Raw genomic sequence first — 12,912 nt, forward strand, 5'->3', positions numbered from 1 at the left:
TAATTACAGACGGAAAATCTATTGGAAAGTTCGTCGTCTTTGGGAAATGGATAGAAAATTTACAGAGGAAAAATCCGTCGGTAACTTGTAAAAATCTGTCTGTAATTTTTCGACGGAAAAAAATCCGTCGGTAAATAATTTCCGACGAGGCTTTTATAAAGGGACAAAATCCGTCGGTAATTTTGTTGGTAACCAAAAATCCGTCTGTAATAAAGACTAAATATGTCTGTAAATCTGTCTGTATTAATCAATTTTCTAGTTGTGACACCGAGGCTCAATTCAAAATATGAATTGCAATATATATATATATATATATATATATATATATATATATATATATATATATATAAAGTGTGTTAGTGCTTTAGTGTAAATAATAATAATAATAATAATAATAATAATAATAATAATAATAATAGAAATGATAATAAAAATTGACAACCTATATATTGAAAAAAGTTATAGCAAAAAGTTATAACATCAGTGCAGTGACAAACCTAGAAAATTTTAAGAGTGGGGCAAAAATATATATCTTAAAATAAATTTCGTTGAACATTGTTAATTATAGTAAAAATATAATAGAGATTTAAAATTTAAAAAGAGTTAGTGAATACTTTCATTCTTAAAATACTATTTATTATACTTAATTTATATAAAAATATTTTTTATTTCTAAAATTTAAACTTAAAAATATTTTAATTAAATTATAAATAACTGGTCTTCATAACTAATTTTATTTTTATGTATTTTTATATACATTTAATAATAATAGACTAAATTAATTGGCGCGTTATTAGTGCCTATTAATATAGAAGCATTTATAATTTGAAACTTTAATTATTGTATATAAATACAATAAAAAAAATAAACCTATATATGAAAAATATGTTTATATTAAATAATAAAAATTTAATATACAATTATTTTTCTCTCTTTTTTTTTGAAATAATTAATTTTTAAATATTTTTTAATTTAATTTTGATATCTGTTAGATTAATTTTCATATATTTTATTAATAACATAAATCTCATAAAATTGGTCTCTATCTTCATCTTCAATAAGTCAAAACTATAAACTATTAATTTTAATAGACCGAGAGCTTATGTAATTCTTGTTGATTTCTTGCCATGGCTACTACAAACTATGTTATTTTTTCATCTTCAACAATTCTGTTTGATAAACCCAATTAAAAAGTCTTTCATCTCAAAAAAATAACAAATGTACCAATCTTGACAAAATATCAAATTCCCTAAGTTCTCTTATACGCTAAACTATCCAATAAGAACAATCTCTGATAACAATCTGAATAGTTATAAGGTCACGATAAAATCAACAAACAAGTCTCGGCTATCCTATACCACCTGAATCGAGATTCTTCAAATATTTAAAGCACTGTCCTCAAGGATTTAAGTATCGTGTTGCCCACGTAGCTAGGTGCCATGCATTCTTCTTTCCAGGAGACATTCCACTATAAGGATATTCATTCTCTTCTGGCGTTTTATTGAGGTCATAGGACCATAGTTATCAAACTCGGACCAAACTGGCCGGTTCGACCAGAAAATCGGTGAACCGAATCTGTTTCCGGTTAACATTTGAACCGGATAAGTAAACGAACTGGTAAAACTCGAAAAACCCGGTCAAACTCGATTGCGGGTCAACTGCTGATGTCAGTATCACTCAATTTCAAAAATTGAGAATATACACTAAGCGCTGCTGCTGGGGTTCAAACTTGAGTTATTCAAGTTGCAAAAGAACCCTTGCAACCACGGGAGCAAATTTTCTCTTTGTGTTATATGGTGTGTTTTAATAAATATATGACTAATTATTAGACATATCCTAATTAATCACTTGTGTATTAATTCTTTTAGTCATGTAAATTTAAGATATTTTTTATCTTTTTATTCTAATAAATAGTATTCATATTATTTTATTTTATTTTATATTTTATACTTACTTTTTTTAAAAAAGAATTATTTTTTAATTATATATAATTATTAAAATAAAAATTAAACTTTTTTAAATATCTTTAAATTAAAAAAGATAAGGAAAAAAATTTTATTAATCAATGATATATTTTTGTTTTTGATAATTATATAACATCTATTAATGAAATAATGTAACAGATACTAATTAATGTAATAGATACTAATTAATGAATTAGAAAATAAGTTAATTTGATATAAAAAATTAAATTTTATATAATTAATTAATTATGATCGGGTCAACCGATTGAACCTGTGACCCATCGGTTGAATCAGTGACTTAGTGACCTAGTAACCTGACCGAGTCGATTGCCGGGTCGGTTCTGATAACTATGCATAGGACAGTACAGAAGCATTTTGTCTAGCAGAATCGGTCTCATGAGAACCATCGGAGGAGACAACGTCCTCTTCCTCCATTGAATCTGGAATCACCTCCCCCAGTTCTTCGGATGCCTCTTGAATCTTGGATCGAGATAACCCTGAGAGTTGCATCATAGCCAAACATACCCAAAATATGAAGAATTAGTGTGTGAACATAATCTAGATAAATTAGCATCATAGATGTCGTGTCTTTCTTACGTTCCCATAGTCGTTTAAGTCCATGTTCTATGAGTTTGAATTTCTCCCGTGCTGCAATATCTAGTTCAATGACAAGAGTATTTTCATAGCGTTTCTGCACAAAATAGCAACATTAATACTAGCAGTAAAGAGATATAAACTATTTTGTAACCTTCACCGTTACCAAAATCAAAACTTGTACAAAAGAACACAAAAAAAAAATAAGACTAGCAATTGAGCAATAATAGTAATAAAAAAGCATAGGCCATGTAAGTTACTTTACATGTTTTAGGACCTTACCTCACACTTTATATAGAAATTTTTTTCTTCTTCTTGATCACCAATTAAGGTTTAAAGAATTAAAATTTAATTTTGCTGACAAGGGGTTGACTATAAATATATACTTATTTTCTTGGTTAATGTTAGTTACTATTTTGTTATATATACTTATTTTGTTAAATAATTTGGCACTTGAATTATAAGCATGCTCATGCAAATGACTGGTGTTGGATTGACTTGTTATACACAAAATTAAAGGTTTGATAGAGCATCACATTGATCAAGCGGATTTTAGTGCAATTCAACATTATGTGCTAAGGTCAGACCACTAAAATAGAAGATACAGAAACAAATGAAACCAACACTATTATCAAATTATTATTTTGAACAAGAAAAAAAGAACCAAAATACAAGATGAGTTGAATGTACTTAATGAGTTTTAATAGAACCTGTGGTTAATTGGAACATTTTTGTTAGTTTGCTACAATATTCACCCAATTTTAAAAAACAGGGCAATCTATTATGCTATTCAACTAATAGGATTCCTGTAGACATTTTCTTTAATGTGCTTGCAATATTTCATTTCTAGTTTACTAAACTTCAGAGGAATAAAATAACTACAAATCATTTTGTCACTAGGTAGAGCCCAGTGCACGCTATAATAGATCACACATGTATTTAATCCATTATATATTTAAATCTCTTTAAATAATTTCTTCTAAGATTATAGACAGCTTTCGGAGGCAACCATGCCTATTGACAAAAAGCCTATCTAGTTGTTGTATACTAGAGATATGCCCTACATACACTTCCAGTGACATGTGAGATAAACCAAGCTTAAAACACTGCTAGGAACGAACACATCCAACATATATAAGCCCATCCGCACTTCATTCCATGTCTTATGCATAACAAATTGCTCCCAACTTTAAAACAAATCAAATTTTATATGTTATTTTTCTTTTCATTAAAAGTATTTAATAAAAAGTATCTACTATATGCTCCTTATTGCTAATAAAGAACTTTTATATATGTCAGACATAGATAAATACAGGAGAAAACACATGAATATTTACCTTTACCTCATCGAGTATTTTTTGTGAGAATCATGTCTCCGTACTTGTTATAAACTTGAATCCAAACTTAGCCTTGTACCTTCGGTCCCATTGAAGCAATTCCTAAATGTTTAACATAACCACATGAAATCTTTGTCGGGTTTCATCCAAAAATACGATAAGACTGACAAAATTTCTATAGGCAGCAGTAACCAAACCTTCATGATTGAAGCAGACGCATGACCATTGGCCACAGTGAGGTGTTTGTTTCCAGAGAAGGCATCCAGTCATGATTGTATATGGGACTCTTTAAACCACAATTGCCTTGCAGAGGATGTTGCGTGGTCCAACGAAGATGCATCTATCATCTTCTCTACGAACTAGCTGCTTTTGCAAACCAAAAAGAAGTCTCGGCTCTCCAATTTTCCTGATAAAAGAGCTTTTTATCTATGGAAAAGGTTTTAAAAAACTAAAATATATTGACCAATTTAATCTATTGTCTAAGGATAAAACTAAAATACAATCCATTATCTATCATAGGTGAATCATGATAGTAATGTATACGCAGAATCTCTTATGAATATGATCTACATGCATGATGGAGAAATGTATATTAGGATTTGGCGGCCTCATCACAATCTTCAACGCCGTCATTAGTGGATTATTCACTCATGTCAAAAAAATCTCTTGTCAACCGTAGGGCTTCAACATCAAATTCAGGCAAGCTAGTCATACAAGATTGGGGATGAAAGTCGATTTCACAATGTTCATAATCTTCACTCATGTCAAAAAAATCTCTTGGCTTCACATGGACTACTACACTCCATCCGTTGTCATCCTCATCCTCCACATAGAACACAAGACGCGCCTCAGAGGCTAAGATGTATGGCTCATCGTCTTCTCGATCATCGATGTGATTCGGAGAGGCAAAATTGACACAGGTGTGGCCCAAAACATCTTGTCATATGCCTCTGTCCGACGTGGTGTCTACCCAAAGACATTTGAACAAGACTACAGTGAATTGACCACTGTAATTTAGCTCGATGATGTCTACTAATCTCCCGTAATACGAGACACTGCCAACAGCAACGTTGACATCTCGTTTGCTTGCATAACTTCTAGTATCTGAAGTGAAATAAACCCCTATTCTATGTTTTCATTCATTCTCCCTTGACATGGTTCTAAATTTAAATCAATTGACGTTGTAAGCCTGAAAGCGTCTAGCCCGAGTAAGGGGACCACAGGCAAGCCCCTGCAACTCGTTCGAATGACTGGTGCTTCCAAATGGGACCTGGCATTGAACCATTAGAGGCAACATAGCATGAAAGGGTAGTAGGATCCTAAGATATAAAGGATTACCTCGTGCCTAAACCAGTTGGGAAATTCTCTGTGTACAACACTATCTATGTGAGACTGGGACCTTATTTTATTTCGCAGTTTTCTTTTCGTGAAGGCTCTGAACTCACTATACATACAGAAAGTTTGTTCAAGCTCAATACTATCAATACCATATTGGCTCAATGTATAATTTTAGACCTCATGATCTATACTTACTCCAAGAATTTCTCCACATCAATACAATTGACTAATACATGACGATGTGCTTAAAGGTTTTCTGTTGCTGTTAGAGTAAAATATGAAGCAGCCCCGACCCCTTTCCAACTTCTGGGAACATGCTGGCAATCTCGCTTGGCGGAGCATCTCTCGGCCTATCGTCAACGCGCGTCGGTCGGTTGATCTTATTGTCGACATTATCCAGGTAACTTAAACAAAATGTGAGAATCTTCTCGGATAAGTAGGCCTCTGTAATCGATCCTTCTGGTTGTGCCCTATTATGCACGTACTGCTTGAGATGACATAGGTACGTTCGAGAACATAACAGGTAAATTACTAGATGACAGCTATCTTAATAAAATAGGTCGAAATGGCTTATTTAGATTTTTACCTCTCAATTGGGTACATCCACTGGTAATGCACTGGGCCACCGAGGCGTACCTCCTCGACCAAATGCACCGTTAGATGGACCATGACTGTGAAGAAGGAAGGTGGAAATATCATCCCCATGTGACATAGAGTATGGACCACATGATCCTGAAGGAGAGGAAGTTGCTGAGGATCTATGGATTTACTACATGTTAGTCGGAAAAAGGCTGATAGCTCAGCTAAGATGGCGGACACTGGGGTGGGCAATACATGTTTTGACGCAATTGGTAATAGATGTTCCATTAGAATGTGGCAGTCGTGACTCTTCAAGCCCGATAACTTGCGCTGTTTTAAATCAACACAGCGAGAGATGTTGCTAGAGTACCCGTCTGGAAAGACTACATTCTTGATGGTCCTAAGAAAGACATCCTTCTGTGGATTCGACATGGTAAAGACTGCAGAGGGATACTTTCCATCTTCAAGAGGCCACATATCATGCCTGATTCCCATCAACTGGAGATCTTTTCGAGTTTTTAGGTGGTCTTTGGATTTACCACTCTCGTTCAACATGGTTGAAACAATGTTGTCGCACACATTCTTCTTTATGTGCATCACGTCAAGGTTGTGACGTAATTTATTATTCTCCCAGTATGGGAGATCAAAGAATATACTCCTCTTTTTCCAGGGAGACTCGTCTTGCACCACGGTTTGTTGTCTGCGCCTTCTTTTACCGTCCACTGCTTGCACTTTGCCCTATGAGACGGGCACACCCTCCAACTGTCTCAAGATATCCCTGCCAGTCAATTTGACAGGTGGGGATATATTTTCTACCTTGCCATCAAATCTACTCCGGTCCTGTCTATATCTGCGATCATGATTCAAGAAGCGATGATGACCCATCCAACACCATTTCTAACTGAAGGTGAGTCGCCTAGTCTCAGCGTCCAAATCGCACGTGGGGAAAGCTCTCCCGCCATACGTATTCCAGCTAGATAAATTGCCCAAGCTAGAAAAAAACACTGATAGTCCACATCAACGCAGCATGCATCTTGAATGTTTTCTTCTCACTAGCGTCGTATGTATCAACACCGGCCCACAACTGCTTCAACTCATCGATCAGGGGCTGTAGGTAGACATCTATGTCATTGACGGGAATTTTAGGACTGGGAATAATCATAGAGAGAATAAAGTTGGTTTGTTTCATGCAAATCCAAGGGGGTAAGTTGTACAGAATAAGAATCACTGGCCATATTGAGTACTTTGAACTCATGTTTCCAAAAGGATTGAAGCCATCACTGGCCAAGGCTAAGCGAACACTACGCGGATCGCCAGAAAAGTCAGTATATCTCCTGTCAAATAATTTCCAAGCCTCGCCATCCCTGGGATGCCTCAAGGAACCGTCAGGGTTAGTTCCTCTCTTGTGCCACAACATGTCCACGGATGTCTTGTTGGATATGAATAATCGCTGCAACTGTGGAATTAGAGGAAAATAACGAAGAATCTTCGCCGCTTGAGGTTTTCCATTCTTCTTGACAACGGCGTTAATCCTTACTAAAGAATTCTTTTTTGTCTGTAGCTTCCACCTGGATGCTCCACACTGTTTGCATCTAGACAGGTCTTCGTCATAACCCTGGTATAGCATGCAGTCATTTGGACATACATTTATCTTCTTGTACTCAATACCGAGCTTCCTTATGATCTTCTTGGCATCGTGCAAGGTCTTCGAAATCTTTGCATGCTCAAAGGCGTCCCCCAATAGCTCTAGAATTAACCCGAAAGCCATGTCGCTCACTCCGCACATGCACTTTATATGGTATAGCCTCACCAAGAAAGACAACTTCGAGAATCTTGAGCATCCTGGATATAGTTCCTACTCGCCATCCTCAAGCAATTCATGTAAGGCACGAGCCTCGCGGCTAGGTTCGTCAGAAAACTTTCGGCAACCCCTCCACACCGTCTCCGACATGATCATCCATCGAGTCTTCATCATTACTCTGCAGTCTCAGGAAGTTGAGTGCCTCGTGGACCATGTCATGCACTCAACCTAATCCCAAACATTAATACAAACAGTGTTGATTAGAACTTTCTCTTTTCCAATTCCATGTGAAATCCATTGTTATGGATTCCTTCAAAAGTCTTTGATTCACTTAGTTGACACAGAGAGTGATTTCTGTACCCTTTGGCCTTCATTTTATATTATATTTCAGTTTGACATTAATTATTGGACTTAATTTAAATATTCTTCCATTTTAAACTTTATTGACATCTAATGATAATATGTATATTTACGCTATTAGTCACTCAATAGATTTCATAAAAAGTTATGTATAAGTAAGTAAAGATAATTGTCTTTAGAACTTAATTTTATGTATAGAAGTCAATGTAATAAATTATTTAATGACAGATATAAAACTATCTTATTGAAGATAAATACTTAGTATAGCTGAAATGACTATTAAATTTTACTATGACAAGAGAGAAAGAGGATGAAAAACTTAGCGACATGTACACATATTATAATATACTAGATTTAAATATGCGTGCTACACAGAAATTTACAAGCAAGATGTCTTATACTAATAGACTATGAATAATGTCAAATTCGGATTGATTAAAATAACATTTCCCACAACGGAAGTTGAAGCTGGCATAATGTCTAATAAAACAAGAATGATATTTTACAAAATTAGTAACATGCTCACCAACTTGTGGTCGGTTGCTGACATTAACTAGTGAGAGAATGATAATATACCCAAAATTTAATTGAATCCCAATTAGGCATGAAAAGAACATCTTATGACATCAGCTAAAGCATAGCATAAGAAAATAGGCAGCACATAAGTTTAAATTAGAAATAGCTAGTATATGCATCTACTATTTATTTAATCTGATAACTGTCAAATAAGTGCATAGCAGAAAATAACTCAACAGTAATACTTTATAGCTTTTAGTTTTTAAAGCACATTTTTTGTGGATTCCTTATTGCGTGAATCTTTGAACACACCAAGTCAACAAGAATATGATCCCACAATTGTTTGAATAGTAAATTATCCATTGCTAGACTAGATGTGAGGTTGAAGAACTCTCAAAATTTCAAAGCAAAGTTAGTAAGCTTGACAATCTAGCAGAATCCACAAGCATGGTAGCCACCTTGATACAAAGTCGTGCTCTATTCAAACTTGTGTCATACTTGATCTTTATTTAAACAGGACACATTAAAGTAGTTATGAATCGAGATGATAGACTCATCAAATCTTGAAGGTGATACTTGCCATATGTAACTATCAATATTTATGACCCTTTTAGAAGCATAAAAACTTGGATGCTAAAGCTTTTAACATCAGACACAGAACACGACAAAATTAACAGTTGATAATAAACTTTGAATCACAACTGACATGTTATCTTTACTACCTACTACCCATATCAATTTTCAAGTCCTGTGTTAAAAGATTTGATAAAATCCAATTCATAATATATTTTAGCAAAATTAGTTAAAGGCTCAAAAGAGAGTTAGCTATATCACTCTAGAGAGCTTGAATTCATTTCATTTTTACTTCAGAAATTCCTTGTTCTATTTGATTCTTTCTAGATTTCATTTAACTATAGTTCCATGTGTTTGTTTCTAGTCTCAAGATTAATCTTTTGTACAAGATTCTTCTTAAGGAATAAATCCTAGCAAATAGGAATCCTCTGAGGCAATAATTATTATATTTGTTCATATGAATCCTCATGAATACATAGATAGTTGTCTGATAGAAAATTGTGTAAGTACTTTATTCTTTTTTGAAAAGTATTTTTTCTGCGCAAAAGGATACAAATACCAAATATTATAATTTAGAAAGCAAAACTTTTCAGTTTTAGAAACAGTAAACATTGATTAGGCAAATACGTTATCATTTGGAATAGCTATTTGAGAGAATAATTGGCGTATCAAATAAGTGCACAATTCATGCTAACAGTAAATCAGAATAACCAAGCACCAATTCATATAAATGTGAACCAAAAAGATGAAAAATTTACAAAATGAACAATAGCAAAATAAGCACAATGACCAGAAAATGGCCACAATTAGCATCAAAATTTGCAATTAATTCCCCTAACACACATTATTAGATTTGCAACTATTAAACCGAATAATATCAGTAATTCCAAGCTCAGAAGCAGCACATAGTTGGTAATAGCCTACAAAGAGCATAATGGGATGAGAATGAACACCTTAGCATTTTTTCGTTATGATCTATACACGCACATAAGTCCCTCTCGTTTAATGATTCCAGTTCCAAAAATAGTATGCACAATCCATGACCAATTCATTCCTCTCATAATGATAATGACCATTTTTTCGTTTATCTACGAATACTATCAATTTCAATACATAGCAGCCATTAAAATAAGAAAAAGTGGTACCTTCAAATCCAAAGATCTAAACAGCAGCGATTAACCCAAATTAATGACAAATATAGATAAATTCTTTTCAAAATTCTGAACCAAGAATGAAAGCAAGAAAAAAAGATCATAGTGGAAGAACGCACTAGTGACAGGGGAGAGGCGGTGATGGCCGAGATTGGCGCACTGTGGAGGAGGGTGTCACGGTTTCAATCGAGGAGATGGGAAACTTCGCCGCCGGTGGGAAAAGCTCGGATGGCAGCTACGCGTCTCGACAACCTGGGGCAGAAGTTGGGGATTTTGCACACCGTGGATGAGGGACTTTGGGTTTCAGAAATTATGGATGAGAGGCAAAACCTCGACGCCAGATAAAAGAGGATGGATAGGCAGCAGTTGGGCACGGTATTGCAGCGATGGCGGTGTTTCGCGCGCTACCCAGCTCCCTTCGCGGGTAATTTGGCAAAATTGGGAAAAATCGATTAACTATGATAAGGTAAAAATAGTGTATGAGATAAAAAAAGGGGTAAATAGAAATTGAATTATCATTTGATCCTCATCTGTGGCGTTTCCAGATGCAATCGCCGCTGTTATTGCGGCAGATGAAGGGAATACTCTTCCGCAGAGTTATTTTGCGGGGGCAAGGTGAAATGTCCCCAATTCTCCGCCGCTATGCTCCGTTCCTGGTGTAGTGACGACGACGACAATGATGATGATGATTATGATTATTATTATTATTATTATGATTATTATTATTATTAGAATAATATTTAGATTTATTTTGTTTTATTATTGGTGCAATTTCAGTATTGTTGCAGACAGTAAATTTATCGTTGAAATAGAATTTAATTTTAAAGAGATTGTTATTGTAGCAATAAAATGTATACCATCTGGAGAGGAGTTGATTACAAGTTATATGAATCAGAAGTTAGAATTGATAATATTTTATGCTAAATGGATACATATTGGAACAAATTGTAATTTACTTATCAGAGTTAGTCTTATAAAAAAACAGTATTATTTAAGAAAGTACACAATTGTAGTCACACGTGCACAAGAAGTACCATCTCTTAAAATCATGCTAAAACTAAACTCTAATATAATTGCAGAAGCGATAAAACCATTAATAATAATAATAATAATAATAATAATAATAATAATAATAATAATAATATAATTACAAATTATGTTTTCATTTTTAATAAAAAAATTAAAAGCAGCAACCTGCAATGTCGTTTTGTGTTGCAAAGTTTTGAATTTTTTTTTAAACAACGTGATTCCCATTTTATGATTTAGAAAATAAAAAATTATTTTTTACAAATAAAACCTCACTAACATTTTGAACTTTTTAAAAAGTAAAAAGTTTTAGGACAACTTACTAAAATAAATTATTTGCAAATCAATATCAACAAATACAACTTTTAAAGATTGCATACGCAAATGTAATTTTCATGTTACTATAGAAACCGCAATAAGAACTCAACGGATTAGATAACACGTGTAAATTGCGGCAGGGATATAGCGGTTTACGTTACAACACAATAAAGAAAAAATTGCGGTACTCCTCTAACGGTTTCTTCACGAATTTCCAAAGTGCATAAACAGCGATACCCCTATAACGATTTATGCTTGACTATAAAAACGCTGCACCCAGTCGCAGATTATTCAGTTCGCATGAGGTGCCAAAAACTTTAGAGAGAGAAGTTAAACATTTTAGAGAGAGAGAGAGAGAGAGATAGAATTGTGGATTGAGAGAGAAAGTTGCATAAGGCTTAGAGATGATTTGGGCATTTGGAATTCCTAAGGGGCGGGACCATGGCAGACGAACGCAGCCTGTACTGACTCAACAGTGCTGCGCACGTTGTCGGTGACATCAATGAAGAGGTAAGTTCGTTTTCTTTTAGTTATTAAATTTTATATAACATAATATGTAGTATTAGGGTGCAGTGATTAGAATACAAAATTTAAGATTTGTAATTTAGTATTTGAAAGTTAAGATTTAAAATTTAAAATTAAGGATATAGTGTTTAGGTAGAATATTTATCCTCCAGTATTTGAGATTTAGGGTTCAAATTTTAAATATAGTATGTAAGGTTTATAGAGTTATTTTTTAAATATCGTATTTGAAAACTAAGATTTAAAATTTTAAACTTTAAATTTTAAATTTTAAAAATAAAAATTTTGTAGTTTAGAATTTGAAATTTAAGACTTAAATTTTAAAAATAGAACCTAAGGTTCGTATTTTATTATTTTAAATTTTATAATGTAGAACTTATAGATTTAAAAGTTAGAGATTTTTCACTTGTTCTAAAATACATTTAGATATGTTTCAAAATTTTATGTAAAAGTTCATCAGTTTTGTTTCTCTATTTTAATAAAATTAGCTTGAAAATAATATTAAGTGAACTACATCTAAAATTTTAGTTAAGATTGGATAGACAGGACAACTGTAGTTTTTGTGTCCGATTATATTTATGATTTAAACTTGTAAGTATTGAAATTTCATTTGGTGTGGTTATTTTTCTCACATGATGCAGTCAAGTAGGTGTATTTACAACATTCAGAGGCAACAGAATATGCCTTTGCATGATAGAATCATACCCTATTTGGAGAGGGCTGGTTTGTACCACCTGTCTAGGTTCAACATGTCTTGGTTCTGGTTAGATGAACTCCTGGTCAGCACATTCAATGAGAGGTGGCGTCCAGAGACGCACACCTTTCATATGCCA

General features: G+C 33.7%; 1 protein-coding gene across 5 annotated transcripts; it reads right to left on the reverse strand.

The window, feature by feature from the left end:
• Positions 1–2,041: 2,041 nt before the first annotated feature.
• On the reverse strand, positions 2,042–10,888 carry LOC112750704 (uncharacterized). 5 transcript variants are annotated; one of them, XM_025799517.3, is made up of 6 exons: positions 10,333–10,842; positions 5,820–7,841; positions 4,093–4,301; positions 3,896–3,997; positions 2,562–2,655; positions 2,042–2,461 (listed from the first exon to the last, which is right to left on the reverse strand). In XM_025799517.3, exons 2-3 carry the CDS (start codon positions 6,407–6,409, stop codon positions 4,184–4,186), a joined length of 708 nt encoding a protein of 235 aa, XP_025655302.2. In that variant the 5' UTR covers positions 6,410–7,841; positions 10,333–10,842; the 3' UTR covers positions 2,042–2,461; positions 2,562–2,655; positions 3,896–3,997; positions 4,093–4,183. The 5 variants fall into 5 exon arrangements, 3 of the variants coding, with proteins under 3 accessions (XP_025655302.2, XP_072072869.1, XP_072072870.1); XR_011872246.1 differs by lacking the exon at positions 5,820–7,841 and having other exon boundaries at positions 3,902–3,997; positions 10,333–10,888; XR_011872245.1 differs by lacking the exon at positions 5,820–7,841 and having other exon boundaries at positions 10,333–10,888.
• Between the last annotated feature and the right edge of the window lie 2,024 nt (positions 10,889–12,912).

The sequence above is a fragment of the Arachis hypogaea genome, chromosome 15 (genome assembly GCF_003086295.3).
Source record: "Arachis hypogaea cultivar Tifrunner chromosome 15, arahy.Tifrunner.gnm2.J5K5, whole genome shotgun sequence".
NCBI lineage: Eukaryota > Viridiplantae > Streptophyta > Magnoliopsida > Fabales > Fabaceae > Arachis > Arachis hypogaea.

Excerpts from the sequence above, each read along its gene's own strand:
- LOC112750704 (XM_025799517.3), bottom strand. The coding sequence starts at position 6,409 with ATGCACATAAAGAAGAATGTGTGCGACAACATTGTTTCAACCATGTTG. Across the intron at positions 4,302-5,819 it reads TGGATGTACCCAATTGAGAG|GAAAATTGGAGAGCCGAGAC; the intron begins GTAAAAATCTAA and ends CTCTTTTATCAG.